The sequence below is a fragment of the Macrosteles quadrilineatus genome, unplaced genomic scaffold, assembly GCF_028750875.1.
Source record: "Macrosteles quadrilineatus isolate MER2022 unplaced genomic scaffold, UCM_ALF_1.0 Scaffold_5__1_contigs__length_97177068, whole genome shotgun sequence".
Taxonomy (NCBI): domain Eukaryota; kingdom Metazoa; phylum Arthropoda; class Insecta; order Hemiptera; family Cicadellidae; genus Macrosteles; species Macrosteles quadrilineatus.
The window spans coordinates 48,701,633-48,729,543 of NW_026542598.1; the positions used below are offsets into that span (position 1 = coordinate 48,701,633).

Genomic DNA, 27,911 nt, shown 5'->3' on the forward strand with positions numbered 1-27,911 from the left:
GACCTATGTTAATTTGTATATACCTTATATTATACAGGGTGAGTTTTAAATGAGTTCCCCCCTACTTTTTTTTACATTTCTTAAGATATCAACTCCGGACTACGTCAGATCATTGTGGAATAGTAAGTACTTCATTTTGACTGGGTATACATTTTTGGCCGCCATCTTGGATCCGCCATATTGGATACAAAATTTTTTTTTCAAATGTAAAGGTAGGTAAAGATTTATGTATATTATGTGGTGTATACATATCTTTATCTAGCACTATTTTGCGATTATGTTCTTAGTTTCTAAATGCACAATGTTAAAATGGGCTAAAAATAATGTTATAAAAAGTTCTCATAACTTTAGAATGGGTCAAGATTTGTTTTAAACGAATTGCAGCATCGCATTCAGCATAAAGAAATAGTTTAAAACGATGGGTCACAACCCTACCTTTACATTTGAAAAAAAAAAAATTATCCAATATGGCGGATCCAAGATGGCGGCCAAAAATTTAAACCCAGTCAAAATGAAGTACTTACTACTCTACAATGATCTGACGTAGTCCGGAGTTGATATCTTAAGAAATGTAGAAAAAAGTAGGGGGGGGAACTCATTTAAAACTCACCCTGTATAGTAATTTGAAAATATATTTGCATCCTTTGTAAAATTAAGATATTTTACATTCCTGTAAAACTTAGATAATTTGGATCCATGTGTATAGCCAACCTAAATGCAAACGTGACAAAGAAACAATTATTGCATAAACATATTTTTTTTTCTTTAGATTGAGTTTAACTTTTACATTTGGTAGCTTTACGTCCCAGCCAGTCCTCCATAAGTATTTTAGTAATACTCCTAGTGCACTTAGACTAAATAATTGAGTCAAATATTCATAAATATGCGTTTCAAACAATTTCGAATGGCCTATATAATTAAAAATGACAGTGCAGTAAATATAAAATAAATGTCATTAGTTTATTTTTCCACTTTTTGATAAAAGTTATTCAAATTTTGGGCCACGAAATAACACAGAAATTTGTGGAATTTTTTAAACAATAAATCAGCCATACACACCTTTTGACATTCTATAGCAAAAGATTAAAAAACTATGAGGACCAAAAGTTATTTTTTTTATTTTTATTTATTTTACATCTTATTTACTATTTTGTCAAATGGTTATTACTATATCGTAGTTAATTCCCTTTACTTGTAGCCACGTGTCCGATTACACATAGAGAACTACAAACTACAGCGCATAGCACAATTTGTATTGTTATGTGTTATGATTGTGATTGGTAATTTTTTTAAAAACAACGATTAACATAGAATAGATCTGTATATTACAGCCATATGCTAACACTACACTAAAGTTATGTTTATATCACAGGCAAGCCCCGCTAGTACATTGTACAAATAATTCAAACTATCTTAGATCAGAACACCATAGAGTATAACCGTAAAATATATTCAGTAGAGTAATAAACCAACAGTACTTTATCTTAGTATTTTTGTACAGAGACTTAAAAAACCATTATTTTCGTCATACTGCAGCAAAAACAGCTGTTTTTAGTGCATGACTTGAAGGACTAAAGTATGATTTTTGCTCTCTAGGGAGTAAAAAGAGTTTTTAAACCCTCGGGAGTACAAATCAGCTGTTGTCAACTGAGTTGTAAATTTCGATTGTAAACAATTGCATGTATCGAAAAAGAGAGCAAATTTATTGATTGTTTAATCGATTGTAGTTAATTGTTGCCCTATCATAAATAGTTCGACATATCAATAGTATAACAGTAAAACACTGACACAATCGAAATAGACGAAATGGTTGAATCACTTACCAAACAGCTGCTTATTTTCATTAGCAAAGTAAATTTAAAACAAGCTAGAATTAGTTTTAAGAGGTTATCAAACGAAAACTGTTTTAGTTTTGTAACATAGTTTGTTTAAATTCTGGTGCAATATGACGAAAAATATAGTTTATCACAAGGGCATAAAGTGTCTTTCCAACTCTCGCTCATTCTGAGACCCCGGCTTCGCCCCAATCGTAAAACTTGAGCTCGGGGCGAAAAAAGTCACTGTAGGCCCTAGTGATGAAATATACTATTACCCACGCATATTCATAGAACTTAGAAAAGGTAACACTTTATCATGTCATGTCGTTTACAATTGTAAACTAAATATTTTTCCTTGCCTAGGTTAGTTATTCAATCTTTGAGCGTAATTTGTTAATTAATTTTCACAATTAATTTGTTTTCATGCAAATATACTTAACGGCTTGATTTTTAAGGTAGATGCAGATTTGAAATTGATAGTTTTAAATTGAATATAGTTATATATACATACAGCTAGCTTTGTAAATTACCAAAGTAATCAACAGCATACACGTATATCCGAATGTGCTCTATAAAAATTACCAACACAGTAAAAGTTGACAAAACAACTGTGAGTGCTTGAGATAAAAACAGTTACTATGGCACACATAGAAATTGTCTGTAATATGTACAAACCCTAATTTATCAATTTGAGATTACACAAAACCATTTTAATTTATCGATGTACTTCCCACTAATACGTCTTTCTGTTGTACAAATGTGTGTAATGTTGTTTAACTTACATTAAAAGATTTAAAACAGTGGAATTAATCATCATAGCAAGTTCAGCTGGTTCGTATTGATGGGATAATCATCCGAGTTATACAAAAATATCTGCGAACTTTAAATTTTTAATTGAAAAACATACGTTTTTATAGTAACAGTGTTACTTACGGGCTGGGCTATTGATTATATAACCCATGATAATTAAAAATATCATACAATATTAATCTATTACTCAGTAAATAAATACTTGTTATTAAATTATTTACCACACTATTTATTTAAGGTGTCTTAGTTTCAACGTTTGCCAAATTATTAGAAACTCATCGAATAACAGAAAACGGAATTCACAACTTGTTTAGTAAAAAAAAAAGCAATTTTATCTTTAATGAGTACTGAAATACTGCATATTTATTTATATCTGCCTTTTTCATAAAAAAAAACATGTATCACACAATAAATTTGAAATTGTGATTAATTGAGTAAATTGGACCCTACATAAATTAGTGGTTACGGCCTGAAAACTATTTGAGTGTTCATATTTCACACACTATATAAATATTGAAATTTGTTAAACAAATATTTCTCTATTTATTCCTCATGTGAACGTCTTTTTACAATATGTAATAAACACGACACAAAGTCCCGCTATTTAATCAATCACTCAATACCGTCGTGAATTACGCTTATTTTAAGATTGAAACTAAGACACTCCTCTTACAGCTAACCTCGCTCACTTGATTGTATTAAAGATGGCTTTGCAATATAATTGATTGTAAAGTAGACAAGAGTTTTAGTAGATGGCCTTAGGCCTGAGAGGCTTTCTCTCTATGTTCCTTGGCCCTCATGAAGTATGTAAGCAAGTCTATGGGCAAAGGGAACACAATAGTCGAGTTCTTCTCGGCGGAGATGGTATTGAGTGTCTGTAACAGAATAGTCTTGTTTAGGAAGAGTGAAGGCGAATTGTGGAAGTGGAAGTGGAGGTTGTGGGGTGATTTGACTCCATTGCCTCCACGGCCTTGCCGAAGTAGGAAACGATATCTAACGGTAGAGGGAAGATAATGGTGGAGTTGTAGGCAGAAATTGACTTCAAGGTCTGCAACAAAAACCACTTCGCTTTACTAGAGTGCGAAAAGGGGTCTACAGGGTCTACTTGGGTCTTCTGAGCTAGATCTAAGAGGTTATGATTACGTTTGTCCTCCTATCATTTTTGACGATCTTTAGTTTTAAATTTGGATACTTTTAATTTGTTTAGAGATAAATTATGGGGCTAAAGTATTTTTGGTTTTATAAACAAGTTTAAGCATACTTTGGCACCGGATGCAATGGAGTTTTTGATGGTTTATAGATTGGATTACCTATTCTTAAATATTAAAAGGTCTCATCTGCGAGTTTTAAGTATGAGTGAGAATTTGAACAGCCTACTAAATACGTGTGAACAGCCTGCGTGAAACACGTGCGTAAATATTTCTCTTTAAAACAAGTTGTTGTACAAGTGCAGCAAAATTTTCTTACGTTAGTGATTACGGTGAAAATATTTAGGTTTTACTGAAAATGTTTACTGTGAAACACATTTATTTAGTTCGCAAGACTTTAAACTTGTGAATCAGAAACAACCGGCAAGCTAGTTGAAATTAAAAACCTAAAATTGTGACATTTTATTTTTATAGTGCAAGAAACGTTAGTGATAGGTTGTCTAATTAAATAGTGCGGTGCAGAAGAGAGTATGTGAGATTTCATGCAAAGACAACGCTCCATGTACCTGGAGATATCTCAGCTGAAGAGCTGCAGGCGAATCTCCTATTACTTCAGACGCTTCTCGGAGCGCTCTGGATGCCTTCTGCTCTCCTTCTGCAGCTATCACCTGCAACGTAAGTGAAATAAAGGATTTTCATTCCTTGCATCCTGTTCATTACCGTAGAACTAGGAGAGTGCCGCTACTGTATTGATCACATGGACAGACTGGGAGTGTAAGTGGCCGGAACCTGAGACGATGGGGATCAATTTATCATCCTAAGATAGCACTTAGCTACAGACTTCAGTGGTATTAGGATTTTGACATTCAAAACCACATTATACCTCATTAATGAAACGGGGTTTCTATTGTAAAACAGTGTTATATGTTAATTAAATTGTAATTCAATAAACGTTAAGATTCTTTATTAAATATTCATTGTAAGCTAACAATAAATTTGTTTATTCTTCTCGTGTGTAATCTCTTTCAAGGTGCAGTTGAGGCAAACAATAACCATGCTGGTTTCATAAAAGCAGCATTTCCTTAATGTAGGCCCTTTTTTAATTCCTTAATTTTTATCTTAAAAATCAATCTAAAAATAATTTAAATATATATTATATATTGAAATTAAAATGTATAACAAATATTAGGAATTTTAAATGAACTGACACTATGGTCACTTAAATAATAACCCTGCCCCAGTAAACCTGCAGACGAAACAAAATTTGAATTCGTCTAATTATACTTTAACCCAAATATTCCCATGAACAAGTCTCACCTAATTCCTATTTAAATAAAATTAGATTTGAGTACTTAAATTTGCTGCTGCGGGGATAGGAAAATGTGTGCTTTGGTCAATTGTTAATAGCATTTGATGAAATCAATAAATTTTGCAAAATTTGATCAAGATATACTGATAAATAGGCAAACTAAAACCGTTTTCTTTTCTTTCATAAGAATAACATTTTAAATGTATACATTTTACAATTTACAATTTAACATTTTACAATTTTAACATTTTAAATAGGAATTTTAAATGTACAATTTTCTTTGAAATTTTCTCCATAATATTTAATAAAATTATTTTTTAGGATCTACATGATGGCTTTAATGGGAATAAGTAAGTTCCATGTTTTAAGGAAAACAATATGAAAAAAAAACTAATTGAGAAAACAAATGAAAAACTTCAATACCCCACAACACCACATTCACATAAACCGATCTTACTGGTTCGCGAACTTATTCAAGTTTATCCAGATCCTTACATCAAATCAATCTCCTCAAATTCATAAAACTGTGACCAATATGACTCTAGTTATCATGTTAACGGACGCATATTATGCACATATATGTAAACATTTAAAAAAAGATTGTGTTTCTGACCTTTGGGAACGCCAACGGTTATAACTTATTCCCTATATGAAATCCGCTTAAGAGTCAGCAGGAGTCAATAATTTTGCATTGTTGTTGACCGTCAGATGCCAGCCTAAACAATGGTTGTCCTAGCGCTGATCAGCAAAAGCATGCGTTCACGTTCAAGCATATTAATCATGCACCGTAAGCTTGATTATCGAGCAGAAAGTCTTATGTGATTCTATATTTTCCGTGTGAATTGTTTTTCGGATTGATAAAACTTTTGTTTTAGAGGTTGAACAAATCATATTTTAAGTCAATATATTTATATAGTTTGACAAAATAATAACAATTAAAATTAAAGTAGATAACAAATCGCATCTGCAGGTTCAATGCTGTATCTTTAAAATTATATATTTTTCTACTATTTATCTTAATAAACAATGCCGTTATATGCTTCAACCATTGCCATTATGGGTAGAAAATCTGTAGCGTCAGCTGATGACGTTGTCATAGCAACGCATTAAGTTAGTCTGATCTTTGTTTTTCTACAGGAATGTACACACAATTTAACTCTTATTAAAATACTTTTCTATTACTTATTTGGTCATAATTTTATTCTATGTACACGAACAACCACGACCAAAATGGTGACCCCGACTACAACCGTTATCTAAAGACTTATTTTCTTTGAAGAGTTTAAATCTTTTGTGTTTCCTCCTTCGAACGATGTCATTAGAAGACCTGCAGACTCAACTCGCCGAACTTAGAACTGCGAATGAAGAACTGCGTCAACGGATTGGACAACCCAGCACTTCTCAAAACATGTCGGTGAACAGAGTAGCCGTCAAACTTCCGCCCTTTTGGCCTGAAAGACCAAGTCTGTGGTTCTGTCAAGTTGACTCGCAATTTCTTATATCTGGAATTACCAACGACGACACCAAGTTTCACTACGTGGTCTCGCAATTGGACACAGGAATTGCTGCTGAAGTCGAAGACATCATAACAAACCCTCCTCAAGGCGACAAATACGGACATCTAAAAAAGAAACTGATTGAACGCCTCTCTGCATCCGAAGAGCAACGTGTGCGGCGGCTGCTGAGTGAAGAGGACCTTGGAGACCGCAAGCCTTCTCAGTTTTTGAGGCATCTTAGGTCTCTTGCGGGCTCGACTCCCCTTCAAGACAACATGCTTCGTCAACTGTGGCTCAGACGACTCCCTCCTCATTCACAAGCCATATTGACTACGCAACTTGAGCTCTCCTTGGACAAACTGGCAGAACTGGCTGATAAGATCATGGAGGTAGCTGACATTCCTTCAACAACTGGTATTTGTGAAGTCTCTTCAGGTAACACTTCTTTATTAAATGCAATAGAATCCCTCTCTAAACAAGTTCAAGCATTATCAGAAACCAGAGTACGAGATACACAGGTGAGACCTAGGGGTCGTTCCCAGTCTCGTGGTGGATCAGGAAACGAACCTAATCCCTCTAAGAACTGGTGCTGGTACCATAGAAAATTCAAAAACAATGCTACCAAATGTCTTTCTCCGTGCTCTTTTCAGGGAAACCTCAGCAACAATCCGTAGAGGCCGCAACGGATTGTTCAAATGCTGGCGGCCGTCTCTTTGTGATGGACAGAAATTCACGAACTAGGTTCCTTATCGACACCGGGTCTGATGTGTCGTGTTTTCCTAAACGCCTTATCAAATATAAACGTTTTCCTACTAGCTATTCACTAAGTGCTGCCAATAACAGTGAAATAAAGACTTATGGTACCATGCCTCTCACCCTTAATTTAGGCCTTAGACGTAATTTCCCTGGAGTCTAGTGGTAGCGGATGTTTCAATACCTATATTAGGTTCAGACTTCCTTTCACACTATCACTTATTACCCGATTGCAAAATGAAATTTTTGGTTGACAAGAAAACGGGATTGAATGCCGAGGGAATAGTTTCTAACAACAATCAAACTAGTATTAAAGTTATATCTTTCTCTTCGCCATTGGCAGAAGTTTTTTCTGAATTCCCTGATATTATTCGTCCTCCAGGCTTACCTCGTGCTGTGAAACATAAAACAGTTCATCATATAAATGTTACACCTGGTCCTCCTGTTCACTGTCGACCACGTCGCTTACATCCTCAAAAATTGAAAGCTGCCCGGAAAGAATTTGAGGAGATGGTTAAGCTTGGTATTGCTCGACCCTCTGAAAGCCCCTGGTCCTCACCTTTGCACATGGTGCCTAAAGGTGAAAATGGATGGCGTCCTTGCGGTGATTACCGCGCTTTAAATGCTCGTACTGTTCCTGACAGATACCCTGTACCACATATTCAGGATTTCTCGTTCAATTTAGCAGGCTGTACGCATTTCTCTGCCATTGATTTGACCAAGGCTTACCACCAAATTCCCGTCCACGAAGATGACATCCAAAAAACAGCAATCACCACTCCATTTGGTTTGTTTGAATTTCCATTCATGACTTTTGGCTTACGCAACGCGGGTCAAACATTTCAAAGATTCATAGATGAAGTTATTCACGGCCTTGATTTTTGTTATGCATATATTGACGACATTTTAGTATTTTCCCAGTCTGAAGAAATACATAAAGAACACCTAAGAATGTTGTTTGAACGACTTTCTGACTATGGAGTAGTTGTAAATCCATCTAAATGTGTAATTGGTGTACCAGAAGTTAAATTTTTAGGTTACTTAGTCTCATCTGCTGGGACACGTCCACCTCAGGAGAGAGTCACTGCTCTACAAGACTACCAGTTACCTCAGACAATGCGTGGTCTTCGCAGATTCTTGGGAATTATGAACTTTTATCGTAGGTTTCTGCCAAAGGCCGCTGAATTTCAAGCACCTCTGCACTCCCTACTTAGTGACGCTGATTCAAAAGGTTCCCTCCCTGTGCCCTGGACTCCAGAGACAGAAGAAGCTTTCCAAGCATGCAAGGCTAGCTTATCATCAGCAACACTATTGTTTCATCCTAAACCTGATGCTCCTCTTGGTCTCTTTACAGACGCCTCTGGAGTAAGTGTAGGTGCTTGCCTCCAACAGTTTGTCGATGACTCTTGGCAACCACTAGGTTTTTTCTCCAAGAAACTATCATCCAAACAGTGCATCTGGCCTGCATACTACAGAGAACTCCTCACTATTTATGAAGCTGTGCAGCATTTCCGTCATCTCTTGGAAACAACTTCTTTCACTATATTCACAGATCATAAACCACTTATTTATGCCTTTCAACAGCGCCGTGACAAGTTGCCTCCAGCTCAGTTACGCCAACTTTCATTTATCTCTGAGTTTTCGACAGACATAAAGCACATCAGTGGTTCACAAAATATAGTTGCTGATGCTTTGTCACGTGTTGAAGCCATTTCAACTGTTTTAGATCATGAATCCTTAGCCAAGTCACAAGAGTCAGACGAAGAACTTCAAAATCTCATTTCAGAAAGTACTACATCTCTTAGATTGGAGAAAGTTCCGATTCCTGGAACCCATTTGAGCCTTATCTGTGACACCTCAACAGGAACTCCTAGACCCTTTGTGCCATCAGAACTGCGACGTAGAGTTTTCGACCAGTTCCACAAGCTGAGTCATCCTGGAATACGTGCCACAACAAAACTTATCTGCGATCGTTTTGTCTGGCCTTCCATTCGTAAGGATTGCCACAAATGGACTCAATCTTGCCTCTCATGCCAAAGATCTAAGATAACTAGACATGTTTCTACTCCCCTTGGTGATTTTCATACACCTACAGAACGTTTTTCTCATGTCCACATTGACCTAATTGGCCCACTTCCCTTATCAAAATCTTCTAGGTACTGTCTAACTATCATAGATAGATTTACTCGTTGGCCTGAAATTTGTCCTATTGATCAAATAACTGCCGAATCTGTTACTGGAGCGTTTGTCTCTACTTGGATAGCTCGATTTGGATGCCCACAAAAGTTGACATGTGATCGCGGATCCCAGTTCACATCGACTTTGTTTAAAGACCTAGCACGACAGTTGGGCATAAAGCTCCAGTTCACTACCAGCTGGCATCCACAAGCCAACGGTATGATTGAAAGACTCCACCGCCAGTTGAAAGCTGCTATAATGGCTCACAGCAAATCAGACTGGACCGAAGTACTGCCGTTTGTCCTTCTCGGAATAAGATCTGCCTTCAAGGAGGACATCACTGCTTCATCAGCTGAACTGGTGTACGGAGAACCACTGCGTCTTCCGGGAGAGTTTTTCGTAATACCTTCCCACGAGAGCAACGAGCCACAAGAATTGGTATCAGGGCTGCGTAAGCATATGAATCGACTAAGACCTACACCCGCATCACGCCACATTAAACCAGGGTCGTTTGTGTTCAAGAAAGTCAATACTTGTGACTTTGTATTCCTCCGACAAGACAGCTTAAGAAAATCTTTACAGGCTCCATATTCTGGTCCTTACAAGGTCATATGCCGTGACGAAAAGACAATTACCATCATTGTAAGAGGCCAAGAAACTAAGGTATCTTTGGACAGGGTCAAGCCAGCCTATATTATTGCAGATGAAAGTCCTATTCCTGAGCTCACGAAACGTTTGGTGCCGACTGGACAAGCAGAGGAATCCTCAAAACTACCACCATCTTGTCAAACTCCATCTACGAATTCTTATACAACTCGTTCTGGAAGACAAATCCGACCACGGGTTACTTTTCAAAATGATGTATAGATTCCTTTTCTCCGTGGGGGGCTGGTGTAGCGTCAGCTGATGACGTTGTCATAGCAACGCATTAAGTTAGTCTGATCTTTGTTTTTCTACAGGAATGTACACACAATTTAACTCTTATTAAAATACTTTTCTATTACTTATTTGGTCATAATTTTATTCTATGTACACGAACAACCACGACCAAAAATCCAAGATGACCGGCGGTCAATTGAATTAAGTTACTTTAATTAAATTAGTACTAAGAGATTTTATAATTCTGAATCTTTATTAGCTAAAATTGACTGGTTTATGTTTTCAGGGGCCAAGATTTACCCTACCTTTGCTCTAGCCTCCCTAGCAGCCTCAGCTTCCGCCGCCATCGCCCTCTGGAGCTGAACTGGTAGCCTCACGTCCTTTCTGAAACATTCAAACAATTTCAGTCCTTGGAGGCTAGCGGCCATTTCGGATGAATTCAAACAGCTACTGAAGTTACTTACCATCTCAAAATATTTGTCCAAACATCAGAGTGATTGTAATTTAAATATCTAGTAGCCTAAACTGTGAAATTAGAAATTTTCTTTGTAGTTTTTTTTAATTATTTTACAAGTAAGAACGTCAAGGCTCCAAGGACTCTTAACTTGACTAATGCTAAAAAATATTATTAATATGGGGAAAATTTTTTCATGTTCATCTACTGGAAAAAAATCTGTTTGATTCATAACTGTTAAATTATGCTTGTTTATTAGAGGAAAAATCAGCAACAGGATTGAAAAAGTGTTGAACTGTATCCAAACAAATCACTGTAACGAATAATTATTGACAGAATTGAGATTATTACATTAGCTTATCGAAATAACTTTCAATATTGAAGTGATCCAAAAAAGTATCAACTTTTCTGTTGCTTACTTTTTACAAATATTTACCAATTCGAATGGCCTAACTTGATTTTATACATTAGAAACTCACTTGCGTTAATACGAGAACTTTGAAAACTACAAAGATACCAACGGGATAGATTTGCTGAATAAAAAAATTGCATAAGGTGAACTAACTTTTAATAAAGAGCTTTTAGTTTCTATAAAAAGTTTCCAATGCATCTTTGACATCATAATTATAACAGACTTACATTTCTACCCGCTCGACTTTGATGCCCCAGGCTTCTGTAGCATCATCCAAAGATGTCTGAAATTAGAATATCAATTTAAAGCGCTATACTAAATCTCATTAATAAATAAATTGTTCCATTATGAATTGCTTGGATTATGCGATATTGTTATTTCCGTTTGTTCTACTAGATAACAAAATCTTAAACAAATAAGAACACAACATTATGTATATTTTAAATCATTGAAATCAAAATTTGTATGATTTGCTTCCCTGGATACTGCACCAGCATCCAAAAATAAATCACTTTTTTAGATTTATTTATTAATCATAGAGTAAGATTTTTTCCGTCATTGTGACTATAATTAAAGTATATATTTTTTATTTCAATATAGCAAAAACATTGATTATTTCCTTGTATACAAAAATATTTGATTTAATGATTTTGGTTTCTGTTGGACATTGTGAATGTATAGTTCACAGTATAACATGAGTTATTTCACAAATAATACTATCACTTTTTAAAGACATAATTTAGTTTTTCATGTATACAAGTTTTGTTTTATAAATCAAGGTTTCTAGATCGAAGTGTTTTTAAAATAATGTTATAAAACAATTCCATTTACCATACACCTATTGTAATAAAGCAGAGTTTTTCAAAGCCAGTAAATCTTCGACTTTCATGAAGTCAAGCTCCAGTTAGCGGCTTGAATCACCTCAGTATTTATTGTTTCGGATGGTTGAAAACTTAAAGGTCTGTGTGCCTCATTTTTCAAGGGATAGTTTTCAAGTTAAGGAATTTTTATTAAAATTTAGTGTTTACCTTTTCAAACCACTCTATCTTGCTTAATTGGCTTAATATAAAACTATATCTATCAATGCTATCATTATTGTAAGAAGGTTTCTGAACTAGAGTTTATTTTAGTCAGAATAGTTATAAAATAAATTATTAAATTGTTATTGTATGTTATGTGTAGTACAGTATGACAAAACCAACTTTAAGCCCCCCTCTACATACAGGCGTGTCAAAGTTTCAAATTAATATAAATCCTTTCATTACGGAATAACATGCATTTTGTTTTACCAACTATCATATAAAATAAAGGAGGACGAAGTTTTCTTTCACAAACGTAGTCGCGTAACTTAATCATTACACCTTTACAACTGCAAACAGAGTTGTCTTTTCACGCAGGAAATAAACAGCTTTGAAAACGTCCCATTTGCAGATGAAGTACATTGTAGAAAGCTTCCTCGCAGTGAAATAGTCACTTTGATCGGTAAACATGGACCACTTGTTTTCAGCATTATATGCTTCGTATCTCACTTTTCATTGGTTGTATGCGTTTTATTATTTGTTTTGCTTTTATAAGCATGAAATGTGTTATAAGTAAAAATGTTTGAAATATCTATCTACAAAAAGTGGTTCAATATTAAAAAGAAATTAATTTTAAAATTTGCATTTAAGGCTCAATTTGAAATGTATATACGAAGCCTTGATTTTGAAACAATGAGAAGCAGTTGAAGTGAACTAGAGCTCAAAATCACTTAGATATATCCAGAGACATTGATTGTGTTATTCCCAGATGATAAATAAAAGTATCAGAACAAAACAGTTAAGATAGAAATAAAAGAAAACTTTACTTAGTAGTTTGAGTTTAATGGTTTTTTTTTCAAGATGCATCCTTTGAATATAAAAATTGTTCAGCGAAAAAAGCGTAGGCTCTTTCAAATAAGCGCACAGGATCAAGATTTGACAGATGACGAGGGTAAGCTATGACGTCAAGAAATTTAGACAGGCGAAAAATGCGTACAACCTTTTTCCACCATGATCTTTAGGGTAAATTCTACATCTTTTTAAAACCATTGAACAACATGAGTGTAACTCTAAACTAAATATAAATTTCACTTAGTTTTTCGTTGTTGGAGATTCTTTAACAGTTTATACATTTAACCTGATTTCCATCACACTTTTCCCAGGGTGTGGACTGTGGCAAAATGATAGAGGTATGCTGCACTATTGTTTAGGCGTGTTTCGCAGCGTGAAGCTTTGGAATTTTTTTGTTTATTTTTAACTTTTAGAATTTTTTTTATATTACCATATATTGCCAAAATGACCATATTTGATTATTAGGTCTAATCTAGGCTAATACATTTTTTGGATGTAGGCAAGAGCCTACAAATGTTATTGTTATGTTAGGGGTGGATGGCTGGGGTGGTGCTCATTTGTACGCATTTTTCGTTTATAATGTTTACCACTTACCCTTTGTTAAATACCACTGTTTCACCTTGACCGCATATTTCGCTGCACGTTTTATTCGTGCGGAATATGGTTAAAATGCGTTAAAACGTGATTATATCACACCACTACTAATGTGTTTACATTTGACATGACATCGGTTCCATCAATTTAGTCACGGGACATTTTAAGACTATCGATGATCAACATCTCTAATCAACAGTCTATTGTAATGAGGACCTTTACATACTGTCATCGCTACCTCAACTTCTTACGTATCAAGGTACGAGTGCTTTGTCCACGAATAGTTGGCAAAGTTTCCACTAACCTGCATGGTGTTGGAAATGGCCTCCCGGTCACTCAGTATCTCATGGAGTGGCCTGGTACCCAGCACATTCCTCAGCGTGGTCTGTGCTAGCAGTCTCGTGGAGTGATGGGCATTGGCCACGTTGGCCACTGAGATAGTAGCATTTGACACTCTGTAGTAGACCACAGCGTCCACTGAGACGGTCACACTGTCTTTGGTCAGCACCTGGGTAACAACAGTGAAAAAATAAGCTACCCTGTTTAGTGGCTGATAACAAGTTCCACCCCTCCTCTTCAGTACCTTACTTGTTTACTGTTTTCAAAATTATTTCACCGTTTTCGGTACCCCTTATGAATGTCAAGGGCCTTTTTTCAAAACAAGAGTTTGCCCGTCCACATGCCTCCAGATCGCTTGAAATGTTTCAAGCAAAGCAATTGTTAACACTGGTATGTAAACCAAGTATATTCCCTGCTTTAGGTGAATTGTTTGTTACTTAACTACTGATTCATCGACTCACCATTATACATTTGGTTCTGACGCTATTGGCAATTGTAGAATTTGGAAACGTACACACCTAAAACCCTGATATCTTCATCATTGAACGGATCTAATGCATGTATTTTGTTAGCATCTCTAGCAATAGTTCGATGAAAAATGAATTGTTGGAATCAAGCAAGCAACCCTTAAATATGGATCCTAGCACCACAAATGAAACTGTGGTCTATCAATTATGGGAGTTCTGATAGCATAATAAACAGAGAAAAGGGTTCAGGTCCTGATTCTTGGTTTTTAAATCACACATCCCATTGATGGTGTTCAACATCTGAAAATAGTGTAATACATTGGTTAAGTAATCTTCCTCAATATTAAAATAAAATTATAGAGCATCTGAAAACTATATCGGAAGGTTAGTAAATAGCCTAAACTGTTTCAAAACAAATTAATATAAAAGTCACAATAAGGAAGCATGGCAGCGTTCTTAGTTACAGCCTAACCAAGCTGGTATAAGGCTATGCATTTTCTGGGGATTAAAGTGCAGCTGAAACTGCATGTTACAACGAAGATTGTAAAATAGAATAAGGCAATTCATGCATTTTAAGCCAAAGAACAGAATTGAAGTATTGAATATTGAAGGTTAAAATCCAAATGGTCATATGTATTTACCATTTGTTAAGATGTATTAATGAAAAAATACAACTAACGATGTTCAACAAAACTAAAATTATTATAGAAGGGTTCATGTGTGAATGCTTTCAATCTGGCTAAAAGAACGATTCGACAATATAACTGTAGTTTGTTCATGAATTTTTCAAGGTTTTCCGAGAAAAAATATTAGCCTATCTTTTACTGAATTCTCTTTACCTGCATAACTTCTTTTTATCAATATCAGAAACAATAGTCCACTACTGACATAACAAAAATTTATAAAATATGAGAAAGGAAAAATTGAAATTAAAAGAAAAGCCATATCACTTTGCAAGAGAGTTAGGCAAGACGACGTCTAGTTATGTGCAAAAGAACGTCTAGTTAGAGAATTAACTCAATGAGTGGTAAGTCAATAGTATTGCTAAATGAGTTAATTGGCACTTCCCAAAGGTTGTCCCTCAAACATGCTGCATGCTCATCACAAAATCATGCACAGGATCGAATATGCATGGGTAATAACTGAATACAAACATAAAAATCTTCATTTCATTCATAATTTGTTTTATTATATTTATATGCATTCATTTTTATCCTTTCTATCTAAATAATTTTGGTTGGCAAATCGAAATTTCAACCGAATGGAGTACTAATGTCTTAACACGTAAATAGTGCAAAATCCTTACCTCCTGCGGTGGCACGTCATAGGTGCGCGTGCGTAAATCGACTCTGGCGTAGTTGTCGATGCACGGCAAGATAAAGAATATCCCTGCACACACAAACAGTGCCTACTTAATCATTTTTATTTAATAGATGGATTATTAAATAAAATATGTGTTACTATGCAGGGTTTCCCCCGGACCCCTTTGGATTTGTCGATTGTCTCCACGAAAACATATTTTACAATATAGCGGTCGAAAACGCGTTGTCGTCTACCTGAGTTTTTAAAGTGGTGTATTCCTAACTGTAAAAAATAATAAGAAGAAACTCACTACGACTGCTAATTATGTTATAGGACCTGACGTATCGAATGACACGTTTTTAGCTTCCACCGTTTCAAAATTCTTGATCTTTTATACTTTCAAACTTAAATATCCAAAAATCGGTCATACAAAATGAAAATAAGTAAAATAACTTACAGGGGTTTCATATTAAATATTAATATAATGGGACATTATTTTCTGTTAATATTTTATTTTGGAATTTTAAAAGATCTCCTATGTTAACACGTGAATGTTTATTAAATCGTGGTTTTCAGCTTTCTTAGTATTCGTCCTAAGTTTTTAGCTCAAAAGGGCCTTAGATTATTAATAATTTTAATTATTAATATTGTGTTGTACCAACACACAGATAGACAACTACAAAATTTCCTAATACCTACCTTACTTAGATTTCACAGTATGTTTATCTCGATATAAGTAACAAACCCACCAAAGGGACTACGTAAGTAGTTCCGGAAAACCCTATACGACATTTAATACATTTTTGTTGGATTTTGATATGTATTAGGGTTTAGTATATTTAAAATATTGTGTTTTATCAGTTTGTATGATTTACTTATATAATTTTATCTTTAACAGTGACGAAATTGATACTCTTTTGTTGTTTTTGTTACATTTCTATGTCTGTATTCAATTATCTAGGTCTACTCCAGGCAGGACTGAGTAAATAGGACGCCCTACTGGCTAGGGGTCTACTACTTGCCTCTTGGGGAGGAATGTCAAACACAGCTGTTCGAATGTCGATCTTGGCGTATTGGTCTACACATGGTAGCACGAACATTATACCTGTAGAAATTGTACGTTCACTCGCTTGAACTTGAGTGAAAACCATGATACCTTTCTGAATTTATTGGACAGTTAATGGTTAAACTTTGCAGACTTTCATTGCCACTCTGCTGAGGTGAATACTCGTTGTCTTAAGAATTAGACCATAAGTTGTAAATCTGTATTTGAATGTCGACGCTTCGGAGTGTCCTTGATGATGGAGGACTGGTTCTTCTCCGAAAGGTCGCCATTCTATTGAATGTTAAACAAAAATGTCCAACCCAGATGACAATGAGTATACATCTAGCATGTGAATTGTTTATAAGGTATCTGGTGGTTGTATATGTGTAATATAATTAGAGTGCAATGTAGTATTTACGACTCTAATTTTAAAAGGTCCACTTCTCATAGTAACTTGTGTATACAAATTATCAGGCATCACTCATTTAATTAATGAAAACGGAAATACAGAGGTCTACAAAAAAATTCTGTGGTCTACAAAATACAATTTTTTGTCCAACACTTTGGTCAACTAAGATGCCTTTCATTTTAGGATGCCAAAAACAAAGACAAACAAAATCTACTTTGTTTAAGATTTAACGACTTATCTTTGAAACTGCGCCAAATGGATCGAAAACTACAAAAGTCTTTTATCAAATTAGGTTTCTTGGAAGCAATTACTGACTGTCTGCCAAAGAGAGACCCATTATTGGATCTTGCACTAGTTTAACTTGTGTTGATTGCTTTTCTAACGCTTGTAAACATGTGTTTGAGACGGCTCCAAAGTTGACAAGATTCCTAATTTGATTTTATCTCTTAACTGCCTAAAGGTAAATTAGTAATCTAACATAACTTAAAGCGACTATGTGCGATTTATGTGGCCACAGTGTGTATCTTACTGTATGTGTATGCACAGTGCTTTTATTCCTACCCTGAAATAAATGCATTCCTCAAACTAAAAACTCGTTTTAACCTATATTATATATCATCGCACCACTTTCTTTCAATTTACTAATTTACTTGGTACTTTCCGATTTCAGCTTTAAAACCCAGTTATTTGATCAATTTCAAAACAAGCAATTTGAAGTATTAATTTAGTCCTTTAACATGACATGTTTCACTTGTTCAATGGAAACTTCTATACATAAAATTATTACTTGGTTATTCAAATATAAACGTAGTAAGAGTGAAATAACTTGTTTGTTTTAATGTAATGAAATATTATTCTTTTGAAACCTGAGTTTCTAGAGCTTAACTACAGGTGGCACACAAAACCAAGTAAACTCTTTGGTGAGGTGGTGACATACACTACACTATGGTGGTCTACACTAATTCATTGTGGTTTGCTCCATTGATGTTCATGATTCCATATTAAAACTATCTACCTTCTCATCTTGTGTCATCAAATGTCTATACTGCACTGCAAAACTAACTCTTAGATAAGTATAAAGACATGCTTGATACCGTAAACATATATATTTGACACAATAATTTTACTTAAACCTTGAGAAGAATGAAGAGTTTGCAAGTTTGAAGAAGATATGACAAACATTTTATGGATAAATATTTACATTATTGTTTTACTGAACTGGCATCATATTAATTAATTTGAATGGTCAATTTCTACATAAATTTTAACTAATAAATTAGGGGAAGAACTGAGTAGAACACGAAATGTCCTGAAACTGTACGTATTATGTGGATAAAACGATAAAAGAGCATTTTGTTTTCGTGTGGAGAACTCGACTAACCAATTGCGAACCACAGATGTTCAATAGACCCATCGGCTTATGCAAAGATTTATGTAATTAGCAAGACAAATAATTAATGGCTTCTTTGCTTGAGATAATTTATGATACGCAACTAGTGTTTTATAGACAAACAAAAAGTATAGTTTTATTTACTTATCAAGACCGTGACGTACCTTGTGCACTTATTTTAAACTCAATTAAAATACACCGTGATTTTCCAACTAAGAAATACTAATGCCAGCCATTTCTTTGGTGGCTAGGGCCAATTATTTTAAGTCCAATTATTAAAGACAACTGGGTTAACTTTTAAACCATTAAAAATCTACTGTATCCCTTTGGGGGTACGAAAAAAGTAAAAAAAATATATGACCTACTGACAGTTACACAAAACCCATAACCAATCAGCCACCAATATACGTATATTTATTGTTGTGACAAAATAATTCTGGTTAAATCTATATTACTCTCTTTAATAAGCGTTACACCAACCATACTAACACGCTTTCGAAGAGTAAAGAAAACGTTAAAATCTTAGCATGACCTAAATCGTTAACTTGTTTCATGATGCCAAGCCCCAATAAAATTTAAAGCAATATTCTTCATTTTTTCCGTACTTTACTATTATATGTATTACAATAAGTATTAAGTATTTAAAGGAAATAAAAATAAAAATGTAATACCTGGGCCTTTGGCACCTCCGGAGACTAGTCTGCCGAGTCTGAATATCACCGCCCTCTCGTACTCTTGCACCACCTAGAAAAGATCCAATACCACTTCATTAATTTTTATAGCTTGAATCGTTGGCAATAAGATTAAATAAGGCTTAAGCTGTAGAGCAGTCTGTAAAAACTAACATTATTAAATTCATCAGAAAATAATTTGAGTTTGATGTTTAGTCTCTACTGAATGGCTTCTTAAAAAATAATCAGCTGGTCCAAACAGATGGAGTGTATCAAAGCTCACTGTACAAGTCCATTAACTAACCATGCCTTTTTTAAGCTATTAATTTGGATCTCTAGTTAACGTACAAAAATATACCTCATTTCTTTTACGTGTAAATCAACTCCATTTTCAATTTTGTCACGTTTAATTAAGTTGAAAAGCCATTTTTTCATCGGTAAACGTTTCCTCTTAATTCTCAATTTAATCAACAATCCTTTCCATGAAGACGAACAATCAATATTGAAAATATCTACAGTAAAGTTCACTAACAAACTCGTGATAATATTTAATATCTCAGCTGTTGACCAGCATTGTTGCGATTTGCGAATATTGTGTGTTCTCTGGTTGCGACTTAGTCATTGGATCGCGGAACGTCACAACAATGAAATCGTCCACGGATATTAGAACAGAAACGATACGCATAAAACCGAATGACGTCACTGGATGGAATCTAATACTAATAATCTGTATAATTTTTGATATTTTTTGACAGTTGCATTGAAATAATAATAAAACATGTTTATTTTTGGGTCTTTTGTTTGTTTATGGTCCATAATCTTCTCTATTTTATAATAAACTGTTACATTGATATAAATTAGTGTTAACGTTTATTAACAACCTAATACCAAATACTGTAACAAAACCCCCGACACGTAACACGATCCAACCAACCCTAAATGCGTTCTCCTGATAATCGATCGAGATTATAAACTTATAAAAGGGATAAATCCCCCTCCTAGTATGTTGAACTCCAGATTACGTTTGTCTCTTTTGCGCAAATCGTTAAATTTGACAAAAGGACAGATGAATTAGTAATGACTTCGCGCATTTGACAAAGCCGTTGCCGTGTCAGTAGCAGTTTATTGACATCAATAGATTGACACGCAAAAGCTTTAGTATTGATATGAGTTTCATCCTGCACAAATATACATTATACTGTTGAATTACCCGTGCTATTATAACAGTCTTTTTTCCTTTGCTGGAAATAAAATGAGACCGGATTAGTGTGATTTTTCCTTACCATCGAAATCTTTTTGCGATTAAATCTATATAATGTAAAGAGTACTCAGCATTAGGATAGTTATTGAACCCAGAGACATTTGAGAAACAATCAAATATAACTGGAATATTGAGATTGACAAAATATGAAATTCATACGACTCGAAGAAATTTTGAGGAACAATCTAATACAACTGGAATTTTGAGCTTGACAAAATACGAAATTCATACTTCTATTCCAGAACGATAGCGGATCTCTTCTGCATTGATAAGTTTGTAGGCGAATTCCTCATACATATAAAGTTGTAATGTTATAAAGAAATTGAGTTGTGCCTAAATTACTATTACTGTATATCTAAATGGTTGATTTACTTCCTGGCCTAATCTCTCTACAAATCAAACATTTACAATTTAGTATTATTATATCACCATGAATGAATGTTAAAACTAATGTAAGTGTGTCGATCGGCACTATCTTAGAGCGAACCGGACTGTATTGTTTTTACGAGTATATTCTTGGTTCTGAAGACGACAGACAGTGTATCCCACGGAAGTTTAGGTTGGTAATAATGTTTAGAAACAACAAATATATAAAACAAGGAATCGAAACGAAAAAAAGTCGCACCACACCCTATTCTTAATCTAGGTAACAACTAAAAAATCCCAGCTTTTGAACGGATAAAAAATTCCAAAATTTTATTTTCCTTATTTAAAGCAGCTCTATATTTAGAACCTTAATCACAAGCATTTCACATTATACAGGGTGTTTTTTTAAAAACTTGCATCTTTATTTATGTAAAAACCGCAATAGATAGAAATATGCAGTTTGCGGGAATCATCTATTGACGTAGGGGGACCAATTGTTTTGAATTCAACGTTACATTCACATTCCCCCCCTTTCCCCCCTGCCCCCAACTTAATTTTTTTAAATAGCAAGGTACCCCTTGTGACATATCAAATAAAAGAGCATGAAAAAAGAAAATTTTTGATGAAAAAAAATTGAAAATCGGTTCATAAATTTGTGAGATATTTCCCCCCTCACCCCCCCGGAACTTTTTTTTTTTATAGCAAAGTACCCCTTGTGACATATCAAATGAAAGAGCATGAAAAAAGAAAAATTTTGGCGAAATTTATTTTTCATTTGATATGTCACAAGGGTGGGTACCTTGCTATTAAAAAACAAGTTATGGGTAGGGGAAAAGGGGGGTGATTATCTCACAAATTCATGAGCCGATTTTAAATTTTTTTTCACCAAAAATTTTCTTTTTTTATGCTCTTTTATTTGATATGTCACAAGGGGTACCTTGCTATTTAAAAAAAATAAGTTGGTGGCAGGGGGGGGGGAAAGGGGGGGAATGTGAATGTAACGTTGAATTCAAAACAATTGGTCCCCCTACGTCAATAGATGATTCCCGCAAACTGCATATTTCTATCTATTGCGATTTTTACATAAATAAAGATGCAAGTTTTTAAAAAAACACCCTGTATGTTCAACTATATGTTGGTGTCTTGAGATTATGCAGTTGGAAACCAATATATATTTATATTTTTTGGGGGGGAAAGAGCTTTAGCGATCAAATTTAGGTAACTTGAGCCAACAATCCGAAATCTTCAGATAGCCATTTTCAGATCAGCAACTAAGTAGGCTTCTACTACTAACTGGTGTACCACTAATAAGTAGTGATCCAGTACTTAATATGTGCAAGGCCAAAACTACAGCCCAAGTTGCCTGTATCATGTTACGGGTTTTTTACCTACGAGACCAAGTTATTGAACAAAGACATTGTTTAATTTAGTTTAGTTTTGATTATGCATTATTAAAAAGAAAATTAAAATTTTTGCAATAACTGCGCTTTAGGTGGAGGACGATGTTTGAGCCAAATTTAATAACTTTACTTTTAAGAAATTGATGGTTTTTGTACATTACCTTAAAGCAGACGAAGAGGGAGAAGGGTAGCGTGCAGACGACGACTACCCACGACAAGGCGGTCAAAATGGCGCCACATATCCCTGAATCTCCCGGCTCAGCGTCCTCCGCTGGAACAACCCCAACATAAATGTCAACAAGAATGGTGTTTATGATAATAAGCACATATAAAACATATCGCCTAGCTACTTGTTATGATATCAGATCTGAATGGGGAAGAGTCCGATTTGACAAAAGACACACTTAAAGACTTTACAATATGCATAAAAATTAGAAGGTCCTAAACTTAACAGTGGCATTAGGGCATATATAATGGGTATATATGAGAATGGGGACAAATGGAGACATACATTCCCAAATCAAACATTTACGGGTGAAATTACTGTTAATGATGAAATGTTCTAAGCTATAATATTAAAACGAAACAGTGTTTTTTTATTTCACGATTCTGAATCAACCACTCGACGGATTTTCATGATTTTTTTGTTGAAGGAAAGATAATTTTGAGAACTAGGGAATGTCGAAGCCATAATTTTAGTTTTGGGTCCCAGTTTTTTAGAAATTGAGTTTTAATTTTTTTTAAGTCTAGCAGCCGATGCTAAGATTCTAAACTAGCTTTTGGCATAAAATAATTTGCTTAACATAACAGCTGTAAACATTCAGCTTTTGTGTCACAAATTCAGCATTTGGATAAACATGTAAAGACATACTTAGGGTTGACTTATTTATACTATGTGTAATGCTAATCATTGATACGTTCAATTCTTCTGTAAGAGGATGACAGATTAATTAAATATACATAGTAAAATACTAGGGTGTTCAAATTATTTTTTAAAGCAATGTTTGTAATCTTCGATTTGTTTTAGAGCAATATAATTTGTTTTAACTAACAGCTGGTTAGTTATAAAAATGCCCTATAGAACTATGAGGTTATTATTTACTCTGATTTTGTCATTGATTATAGGAAATAAGTAAGATTAGTAGACCACCGAGATAAGTAACACCATCGATGTGTACAAGTCGAGGCTCTGTACACGAGTTAAATAAAAAAGATATGCAAATTATTTTACTGCACAACTTTTTTGGAAAGGGTAGGAAAATCACAATTTTTACATGTTTTAATTCATCTTGGCAGCTTTTTGTTTACAATCAATTTTTTTGAATGCTTGAACTTTGTTTGGATTAGGCCCGGAAATATTGATGTCATAAAGATGGAGATCAAGAATCCTCAGGAATACGATTTTAATTTACTACCACAACCTCAGACGGGTGTTATCCAAAGATATACAGATGAATGACACAGATTGATCACAACGTCATCATTGACCTAGGATACTGCAATTAGACTAACCATCCTTTTATGAAATCTAAAAAATTTGTTTGGCGTGTGTTTAGTTGTGGTTACGTTTGGAGGCGCTGAATATTTTATAGTTTAAATAAATGAATATGGGGAATTACGATGTACATTGATTCAATGAGGGTGGTTTAATTATCAAGGATATTGGAACTGATAACGGAATAGATAATAAACATAGACAATTAATTAATTACGTCACTAGCTCTACTAGCGTTTTTACTTTTTAAATTCCTTCAACATGTGACCAGTTCTTTTGTTCAAATGAATATTATTTTTGACTCAGCTGTTACAAAACAAACTAATATGTTGTTGTGTTTACTTTTCTTTGTTTACACTTATTTATTTAGCAATTGATGCAGTGAAATTGACATAAAGGATGTGTGTGGACTATTTGTTAATGATGTCAGGACACCAACGTTATAATTATGTGTACTGTGAATTTTATTGGATGTTTTTGTTTTATTTTAGGGAGTTTCAATTCAGACCTACTGGAAATTGTGTATAGTATGAGTAATTGTATTGTGGTGATATTGGTTAATATGCATTTTATGGAAGGTAATATCATTGACTTCTCAATTGATAATTACTCTTTCTACTGTAGGCTGCAATAAAATTTATCTTTATACGTGTAAACTAGCTGTCCTGAATTATAGGCCTACACCGTTTTAACTCACTACTCCCGTACGTAGGACGGGCTAACACCTCGTATATATTTATTATGGAAAGGTGCTGTGTATATAGTTCCAGAGTGGATATTTCTTCATTAAAGTAAATCTGCTATACAAACCTGATTTTATTAATATGGGACCTTGTACTCTATAATAAATCCTTAATCATACGAATTTATTAATTATTTTTTTAAATATTACTTCCTAAGGTGGAACACTTGTATATTCAACGGACGAATTTAGAATATTGTAAAACACCATGTGGAACGATATTTTCCAGATTCAACTTGTGTAGATGATAGATTTTTGTTGCATAAAGTATTTTTTGTTGTGTTTATATCGGTGGAATCTGATATGAATCCATCTATAATCACTTTTAAGGAAAATGGTCCAAATGTCTAATATACTTGTATATTTTTCGGGAATCGGACTCGTTCTTCTCTCGACGAAGGGTGGGACAATGGCCACTATTCTAATGAAAAATCCTACATTAACAATGTTGCCACTTTATCTAAATGGTAATTTTTAAAGTACTAAAATTGTTCTCAAAACTTTTAATTTCGAACTTGAGTATAACAATTCATGATACCAGTATACATGTTTCTAGATTTTATTACCTTTAATTATTAATTGACTATTACTAGATTAAACAAGAATGTAAAAAAACAACTTTCATCAAGAACTCATGTATTAAACAAATAATAAGTCTAGGGAGATTATTTATAAATAGCTCCACTGCTCAAGTTCTATTTCTGAACAAATTATATTCCTTGACCTTTTATTTTCCACTAGGATGCGCCAGTGAATGGAAAATTCTCTCACTTATAACTTTCCAACATCGTAAGAATATAAATAACTGTTTTTATACATATTTCTGTCATTTTATTTTAATTTGTTATTTATCGCTCTTTCCCCCTTATAAATTCATCCAAAGAAGGTTTTGTGATGAAAAGTTACAATAATGGAGTGTAAACTTAAGCTCACAGTATACACATTTTAAATTTAAATGCCAAGTAAAACAACAAACTTAAATCAAATTAACGTAGTATTTGTCGTTGCGGTGTAATTTCAATGCATTAAACTGTAACCGAGCCATTTCAACAATTAGGCCTACAACATTGTGTATAATAAGTAACGTTTAACACAAACCACCTGTGTGTGTATGCTCCCTGGTAGATTTTATACTACATGGATTATGAAGAAGGCGTGTTGTTACCATTTTTGTTTTGTTTCAAACTTCTTTCAAACTCATTTAACTATATAATAAACTATTGGAAGGCCATTGCTTGATTGTCACTATATAACAACAAAAAGGCTAGGCACAAATTATAAATTATAAAAAAGGACTTTAAAAATCTGCAATAAGAATAAAAAATTTATTTTAAATTACCACTCAAGCATTGCAAACATGAAACACGAAGTCACACACGCTTCAAATTTTCTGTGGGACGATAGGTCTAATTTCACTGTTTAAAGTCAATGCAATGTGGATGGGATATCCACACCAAAATACATGTATTACATATATAATTCTCCAATGCTTGAATTATTCCTGTGTACTACTCTCAACGCAATTTTTTCTAACTGAGACTCTAACGTTTGCCTAGTTCTGAAGGGAAGACTGTGTAATCATTTTATTTTATTAATGAACCCCGCAACAATGGTATGCGAGCCGTCAGACAACAAACAAAGACTACATTGCCACAGGTGGTTGCGTCAATACGGTAACTATAGCAACCGAGGACTCCGATCCGCTTGTAAGTGTAATAAGAGAGTCAAATGTTCTCTTTACTTTTGCGGGATGAAAACCTCAAAGCGTTGCGTGGAGCTTTCATAACGAGCACTTTAAAAATAACATTATATTTCTCCAACGTTTCACATTGGATACATTCGAAGTAATTGAATTACCACCTTGGTACTATATTTTGAATAGAACATAGAAGCAGTAGTAGTAATTGAATAGCTTTGATTATTGATGGGACTAGACATTCCATCCCCGTGTTAAAGTTGTCGTAAATCTTGTAATCAAAATTGACTCAGTCGAAGTGACCCACTGACAAATATTTCTGATATAAATTACTAATATAATAAACGTTTTTGTAACATGCGCATTTTTACAAAATAAAATTAATAGGACAATTTATTTCAAGCCATGGTATCCTTTTTGCTCTTTTAGCTATCTCAATAACAAAAGAAGGTAGAACGTATAATTTTAGACAAAAGCCGACTCTGAGTCATGCTCACTCAACTATGTTATTTTTTAATAAATTATTTGAGACAGCTGGTCCTTATACTGTAGATGTGATGTCTTCTTAGGATACCATAAAATTTATCAATTAATTTCAATCTTTACAGCAACACAACCTGTATCTATCATTGACTTTTAGATTGAATAATTAATAGTAGTTCATAGTTTAGGTTTCGTTGATATAAAAACTCTATACAGGGTGGTAAAAAAGTTCCAGGACAGTTAAATATTTAAAAAGATAATGCAGATAGAGCTAGAATACTTGGTACAAAGTTATAGGGCATAAAACTCTATTTTAACACATATTCAGTGATCCAATAACTCTTCAGGGGGACGGCCCAAAAGGAGTCGAAAGAAAGTCGTAAATGGAAGCACAGGTCAATATACACATCAAATTAAAGGTCATTTTTAGTAGAATACAATGCCACAATCCGCACTTCAAAAAGTTGATCCTGTACAAAATGACAGTTGTTCAAAGATTCATTTAATTTGAATTGCTATTTTACGCTTACTCATTCAGGGGGCACAGCCCTAGGAATCGGAAGAAAATTGTTAACGTAAGCATAGGTCGATATGCACATCAAATTAAAGGTCTTCACTAGTAGATTACGATGCCGTAAATTCGGGGTGGCGGAATTGTACCCCCCTGGAATTGTACCCCCTGCTGGTTTGTAACGTCACGATGACGTCTCATTTTCTCGACCAAAACGGCGTGTACGGGCTGGAATTGTACCCCCCTCATAAAACTTTGATATTGTTATGCACGAGTGGTTTGATTAAATCCACTGGCATCTAAAAAACTGTACGGACCGGAATTGTACCCCCCTGGAATTGTACCCCCTCAGTTAGAACTCACTTTTATTTGACCAGTGTACGGGGTGGAATTGTACCCCCCTGGAATTGTACCCCCCGTCAGTCAAGCCCTTCTTAAAGGACCGGAATTGTACCACCCTGGAATTGTACCCCCTGGTCACTGCAGAAGAAGATGTACGGCCCGGAATTGTACCCCCCTGGAATTGTACCCCCCCCATTTAACCGAGGAGCTTGTCTATTATGATTACCAACTAAAATTAAAACAATAGTTATGTTGGATATTAGAGGGGAAT

General features: G+C 34.5%; 1 protein-coding gene across 3 annotated transcripts in view; it reads right to left on the bottom strand.

Moving 5' to 3' along the window:
* Nucleotides 1-554: 554 nt before the first annotated feature.
* Nucleotides 555-27,911, bottom strand: part of LOC128994587 (band 7 protein AGAP004871-like) — a 55,634-nt gene continuing 28,277 nt past the window's right edge. For 2 of the 3 annotated variants that reach the window (XM_054419242.1, XM_054419241.1), the window contains exons 2-9: nt 22,533-22,642; nt 19,345-19,417; nt 15,834-15,916; nt 14,026-14,229; nt 11,484-11,539; nt 10,696-10,774; nt 4,342-4,443; nt 3,514-3,675 (exon numbers count right to left, since the gene is read on the bottom strand). In XM_054419242.1, the coding sequence (XP_054275217.1) occupies nt 3,523-3,675; nt 4,342-4,443; nt 10,696-10,774; nt 11,484-11,539; nt 14,026-14,229; nt 15,834-15,916; nt 19,345-19,417; nt 22,533-22,642 (860 nt within the window). In that variant the 3' untranslated portion in view covers nt 3,514-3,522. The other variant, XM_054419243.1, reaches the window with a different exon arrangement.